Source organism: Acyrthosiphon pisum, chromosome A2 (assembly GCF_005508785.2).
Source record: "Acyrthosiphon pisum isolate AL4f chromosome A2, pea_aphid_22Mar2018_4r6ur, whole genome shotgun sequence".
In the NCBI taxonomy this organism is placed as follows: domain Eukaryota; kingdom Metazoa; phylum Arthropoda; class Insecta; order Hemiptera; family Aphididae; genus Acyrthosiphon; species Acyrthosiphon pisum.
This window is the reverse complement of record NC_042495.1, coordinates 27,116,153-27,123,751: the sequence shown is the minus strand read 5'-3', so window position 1 is coordinate 27,123,751 and position 7,599 is coordinate 27,116,153. Positions and strand designations below refer to the sequence as shown.

At 29.0% G+C, this 7,599-nt stretch overlaps 1 protein-coding gene across 1 annotated transcript; it reads left to right on the top strand.

Annotated features, from left to right (window-relative positions):
• Positions 1-2,679: 2,679 nt before the first annotated feature.
• On the top strand, positions 2,680-7,287 carry LOC107882563 (the record flags this gene model as incomplete). The annotated part of the gene is made up of 4 exons (XM_016801094.2): positions 2,680-2,790; positions 2,924-3,079; positions 4,316-4,483; positions 6,810-7,287. Coding segments are annotated over 4 exons (612 nt in total), but the record flags the coding sequence as incomplete, so codon positions are not given.
• Between the last annotated feature and the right edge of the window lie 312 nt (positions 7,288-7,599).

Below are 7,599 nucleotides of genomic sequence, written 5' to 3'. Positions count from 1 at the left end.
AATAAAAAAGAGCAAACTCTTTTAAATAGTTGTAATGAATTAACAATTTATGTGAAATAAAAAGACATGATATATTATACATGACGACTCGACGATGCTACCTGAAGTTGTAAATATGCTTCCGATAAATCTATTACCGTGAAACATTGCCCTCCTGTTAAATTATTAAATACATTGTCTATTCTTGGTAACGGATGTTGATATACTTTTACGTAAGGATTTAATATATTTTTAAAATCGACACAAATTCGTATTTTATTATTTTTTTTGGAACTATAACTATCGGAGACGCCCACTCACCTGTTACCACATGCGATATTACACCTTCCTTTTCTAATCTCACCAGTTCTTCTTCCACTGCAGGTTTTAACGCATAAGGCACTTGTTATGCCCTTTGAAATTTCGGTACACTATTTTCTCTTAGTTCCAAATTTACTTCATGATATTTTATACATTCTTCCTAATTGACTAACCTTTTTACTACACCCGGAAATTTCAACTTAATTTCACTCACTATGTCGTTCACTTGATTTTCATTGTTTTTTTTTATACCTTCTATTTTTTTACAATTTATTTCATGATATTCTAATTTTATTTAATGACAATTAAAAATATTTTTCCATTCAGGAAACAATTCATTTAACCATGAATGACCCAAAAGTGACTTTTTTACAAAATTTTCTGTTACAATTAACGGTAATTTAATATTTTCATTTTTTGAGGAACTCACATTTACAATTAATTGACCAACTACTGTTATAGATTCCCCATTTTACTGATGACAGATTACATTTTTCTTTTTTTAATTTAGTCTTCCTAAAATATCTGTCAAAAATCACTTTTGGTATTACAGTGACTGAAGCACCACTATCGACTTCAAATGTCATTAACTGATCATTTACAACCAAATCAATAATGAGTGGTTCATTTACTTTTAAATTTTCAATACTTTTTATATATTGTATATTATTAACAGTTTCTACTAATTTAATAATTTTTTTTTCTTTCTACACATTACCGATAGATGTCCTTTTAGTTTGCAATTGAAACACTCCCATTGTTTTGCTGGACAGTTACGAGCATCATGAGTTCTTCCACACCGGTAACATCGACTGGTCTCCTTACTTGATCCCTGTGGTGACTGACTGTACGATTGACTACCTCGCTTTGATTAGTTGACTGACTACTACTTGATACTACACTGGTATTTTTCTTAAACTGATCTGTCTCTGACTGTGGTTTATTTTTGTAATTTTTTGCGATCCAATTTACTTGAGATTTATTTTTTATATGGTCAGACTGATTTTTAACTAATTCTGAGTCCAAAGCTTTTTCACATGCTTTCTGAAAAGTTAGTGATGACTCTCCCAGCAATTTTCTTTGACAAGCTTCATCCGCTAGACCTACGATTAGTCTGTCGCGAAGTGCATCGTCCAAATATTTGTCAAATTCACAGTGACTTGCTAACTTTTTTAACGAAGTGATAAATTCTTGTACCGATACCCCCGGACTTTGACAGCACTGATTAAATTTAAAACGGTCACTCACCACTAAACGCCGTGGCGAATATGTCGCGTCCAAATATGTGACTAGTTCTTCAAAAGTCTTTTCTGAGGGATGACTCGGTAAACATGCGTTCTTCAATTGACTGTAGGCTTCTGGACCAATAAACGCAATGAGGTGCTTTTGACGTTGATCGTCTTTCACTTATAACACTGACAACTGAGCCCTTAAACGATTACGATAATTTTTAAATAGTTCCTGATATGGCACATAAGACGAAATTATGTTCGACATTATGAACATGTGTATCTTTGCAAGACCACAAAAAAAACCAAACACTTTTCATATATTAATCACGCACATTATAATCTATACGATTTCCTTTATACATTTTTTTTAACAAAAAAAAAAACGTATAACGCATTTTCTTCGTCGCCAAATATTATGTTTGCGCTTATTAAGACATAATCGCGGAGTGCAGCGGACAACAAAACAACTTACAGCGAGTGCGATCTAATTAGGACTGTTTATTATAATATGAAACGGCTATCGCAGTATCGCACTGTCGTCGATACCGCTTACATAATAGTATAAATATTAATAAGGTAACATACATAACAGTATTATTTCCCGACATTTTGTATATTTTCTCTTCTCAATATGATTAAGTGTTCACTAATTTCTGTACATTTTTAGAGGTTAAAATTCAATTACGTCATTCCCTCTAAACGTATCCACAGATGAGACCCAAGAATTAACTATATCCCACTACTATGTAACAGTGGTGATCAGAGATAAGAGGCGCGTAACACTACAATATGATAAAAAATAATGAGTCTATTATTGTTATAGAACCTAAACATTTTACAAGTTACAAAGAAAGTCGCAGCCTGAAAGTGTTAGTTTTTATTCATTTTAAAATTATTTTATTTATGAAAATTGTATCACACACACTTTTTTGTGCCGCTACTACCATTTATTTAAATACATAGATAATTTTATAATTACCGGAACATCTGAATCACATTTTTCCGGTTAAATTTATTTATATAATTATTTCAGGCAATATTTAGGAGTTACAGATCAAGGATGTCAATATTTTTAAATATATCAATTTATTTTAGAACACATGTGTGTTAGTTACCTATTTATTCTTATTGTTGAAAACGTTTGACACACACTATAACAGTTAAAATCATAGTCAAAATGTTAATCATAACGTTCGGAATTATTTTATTTTTCTCATCGTCTCAATCCAAAAGCCTTTTTAGGCCAAACTTGCCTCTGGTAAATTAATAATCGACTTGATTTATTAAACATAATATCTGTTTTCTATTATTAATACTTATGTGCCAAATTTATATTTGTGATATCTTTGTAATTAAATTTGTATATATTATATTTATTCTACTTATTACAGGGCGAATATCGTATAGTGATCGATAAATTATATCCATGTGAAAAAACAAAAAACTATCCACTTCAATTCAATTGGTATTTAAGTAAAAAGACATCGAGTATAACGGAGTTAAAAGGCAATATGACATTGCTGATACCTTTCGATGATACTCTTACAGTAAGTACATGTTATACGCAAGATGATTAATTTAAAATTTGCATAATACACATATACTTTCGTGTTGTAATATCTTGTAGGCAAATAAAAAGTATTTCTATTGATAAATCTATTAAATAGATCCTGAAATATATAATAGAACAAGTCCTGTTGATTCATAATGAACGAATCGCAGAAAATAACCAACTGCTTAATTTTAATTTCTCATCCAAGTTCATTATAATAATTATAATATGGAAGTTTCACTGTTATACTATACCTAATAGTACTTGGTATGTACCTACCGTAATATTACAAAAATATAGCTACTCCATTGGTTAGATCATATGGAGACAAGGACCACAATATATTCTGCATTCATTAAAATTGCATTTAATAACACATATCACAACTAATAAGTATCTGTAATTAACTGGATTGACTGGAATTAATTAATGACATAAATGTTTAATGGGCCTTGCCATCGCATTGATTTAAGGAGAATCATTTAGGCAATTTCTAATCCCGTCGTCACCACATGAGATCTATGTGTTAGTCGTGAATGATTATTAGTGTGTGTGGTGTCCATGCGGGTCAATTGTAGCGGTACGGAGGGCTCTCACAAGCACTCGCACGCACATGTCAGTATGTAATATTATGATCATGAAAACATTTTTATTTTTCATTCAAACACACGATTCTAATTCCAACAATACGTTGCAACGATTAACTCGATTTGCATTTTGACAAAATATTCTATTTTTCCACAACATCTACGAGGTATCTGTTGAGGTACATTTTTAAAATTGTATTTAGTTAATTAAATATTTAAGTTAGAAATTCTAATTTATTTGAATGTTTTACAATTTTTGTTGAATTTTAAATTACAAAAATTAAAAATGTGGCTCGACCGTTCCCTTATATATTAAGGACAATCCGAATATTTTTTCAGGAATAAAAATCGTGATAATTAATGGCACGTATCGTTGGAATTAGAAACATTAGTTTTTGACAAAAAAAGACGTACCTAGTAGTGAGGCCCTTAAGAACCTTGTTTTATTTTTTTTTCACGTGACTCATACATTTTAATAATGATCATAATTTATTATGATTATATTTATCACGAAATAAGTGTCTGAAATTGCAAATTTTTGGTAAACATAACAATTGTATTATTTTATTATTCATTTTAATGTCTACACGAAATGTAAATGTTTGTAGTCATCTTATCTAATGTAATATAGCATTTTTTTGTAGATCGATTTTAACTATGCATCTTGGGGCTCAACTGGCGGATGGGTACCAAATGCATATAATCTCAACACAAAAAAGGCATGCAGTACTATAAAATATCTCGTTGGAAATGCATGGCTTAACTTTTTAGAGGGTTTCAACATACCAACTAATAAATGTCCATGGCCAGTGGTAATGTATAAAACCATTAAAAACAGTTATATAATTTAGAATTTTTTTATTTGTTTATTTTATTTCAGTATGATTCAATTATAATACAGTCATAACCAGGGGTCAGAAGTTGTAGGAGCTAAAAAATGTGAAATATGCACGAAAAAATTTCAAAATATGCATTAAAAATGTTAAATATGCGAAAAAATATGCGTGTAAAATCAATGAAATATGCAATTTTTTAGCTAAAATTGGCGAAATATGCATTTTCAATTTTCAATTTTTTAACTAGCAATTGTATACCTACTTCAAATTTCTATTTCTATCTAATTAGCTTGGTCTGCTATAAATTGAGATCATACAGAACAATATGTAATTCCTACAACTTCCGAACCCTGCAAATAAGTATTTCGGCATACTAACATGATAGACCAAATGCGTGTCACAATATCACTGTTATTAACTCCGTAATTGACTATGGTGATGACAATAAATACCTTTGTTGTAAAAAATCATTTTTTTAGAAAAATATAAAATATGCATAATATGCATATAAAATCAATGAAATATGCACTTTTTTAGCTAAAATTGGTAAAATATGCAAAATATGCATTTTCAATTTTCAATTTTTCAACTCGCGATTATATACTTCATATTTCTAGCTAGGTCTGCTATAAATTGCGATCATACAGAAAAATATGCAATTCCTACAACTTCCGAGCCCTAGTAATAACAATAATTATATTAGAGTTGATAAGTTAGTATACTGAGTTATTCTATAGATAAATATACAATAGTAATAATATAATAATTTTGATTAATTTATACAGTATTAACACCAATGTTTCCTTAAATATTTACATTTATAAATAAGAAATTTGATTGGTACACAATATATTCTCATCAAGGTCATTAACAATTGATTCTCATAACTTTTTTTATACTGTTAGTACCATTTATTTAATATATGGACAATTTTATAATCACCGGAACAAATGAATCACATTTATCCGGTACAATATATTTATATAATTATTTCTGGCAATATTTAGAAGTTACAGATAAAGGATGTCTATCTTTCTAAACATATCAATTTATTATAGGACGAATGACTGTTACCTATTTATTCTTGTTATTGAAAACGTATGAAACACTCTATAATTGTTTAAACCATACGGAAAATGTTAATCATAACTTTCGGTTATTATTCTCATCGTCTCAATCCGATAATTATATAGGCTAAACTTGCATCTGGTAAATTAAGAATTAGCATAATATGTATACATAATATTGTCATATTCCTTGGAAACATGGTAGATATACTTACACTTTATCACACATTACACTTTAAACGTTTTTTATTCTGTATTTTATTTTATTTTTTACACTCAATGACATTATCAAATTGATGCACATGGATATACTTTAATTTACCAAACGATATTCTCCCTGTAATAAATGGAATAATTACATAATATACAAATTTAATTACGAAGAAATCTCAAACATAAACCATATACATCAATGATAATAATAAGATCAATTATTATGTTTAATGAAGCAAGCAGATTATTATTTATAACTAATCAATAACCATTGGCAGATTTGGCATAAAAAGGTTTTTGGATTGAGATGATGATAAAAATAAAATAATTCCTGACGTTTTGATTATAAATTTGCAATGATTTCGACAATTATAGAGTGTTTAAGACGTCTTCAACATTAAGAAGAAATAACAGACATGAGTTATAAAATATATTGATGTCAATACGATGTTGAAGGAATTATTAAGTCTATACCAATGATATTTAGATGTAAAATTGATTTTCATAATATTGTAATGACCAAATGACCCAGATATGAGTCTGCGTTTATAATATAGGTGTTTAAAATACTAACTAAACTAGTTAAGACAGTTTAGTCTAGCTTAGAACTAGACATTTAGACAAGCGGAGTAGTTGACAAACATTTTGCGTGTTAACCCAATACTTACCCAATACTTACCCAGTACTTAAATACTTATAACTCATTAACTACTTGCTCTAAATTGGATTTTTGTGAATCAAAATACTTAGGGAAATCTTATAAATGCGTATAGACAAACATTTTTAAGAATTGTTGAGTAAATGAGAATAAAAAAAAAAAATCCAAATGTAGTAATTTTACCAGCCGTTTTAGTACAGTTATAATGACGACCATAAAAAAAAATACTACATTGACAAAGCCTTCTAACATAATCAAACATATAAATATTGACCATGTTACTATCGTAACGTGTTACAATTTTACAAAGTCGCCTCTACCTACTTATGCATTTGTAACAATTTTGTTTTCTAAATGTTTGCAGGGCACATATATTACGTCAGGGATCGATAAGAAGAAACTTGAAGATATGAACTTTCCCAAAACATATTTTTATGGAAAATATAAAGTTATGTGTCGCTATAGAAATTTAAAAAATGAAATAGTTGGCTGCATTGTTATGGAGGTTAATCTTATACGACCTTGGGAAACACCAATTTGATTAATGTATATGCAATAATAATATAATATGTTATTAACTTGTTATGATGACTATGTAATAAATATTTTAAACAGTTCCAACACTAATTGATTTAATTCACATTCTAAGGATGGCAAAGGCAATATCCTTTTGACCATCTAATCACTTAAGCCAAATAATATATATAGCATACAGCCATACTATATATATAATAATAATTATTGTAGATGACCTTGTTCACTGAAAATACTCGAATACGCTATATATTATAACATGACATACATAACAATTCTAAAGTGTGTTCTTTCACTGCTCAAGGGGTATGATACACGTGTGTCACAATTTTTTACACTAGTTGTCCCTACTAGTTGTCTTTACACTAGGTGGAAAGAGGGTAGGTATACGTATACTTCTACTTTATCACACATTACCATTTAAACGTGTATGGTGTATCAATGCTGTATTTTATTATATTTCATATACTCAATGACATTATCAAATTGAATCACATGGATGTACTTTAATCCACCAAACGATACTTCCCCCTGTAATAAAAGGAATAATTATAGGTATATACAAATTTAATTACGAAAAAATGTCAAATATAAACTTTACACTTCGACGATAATAATAA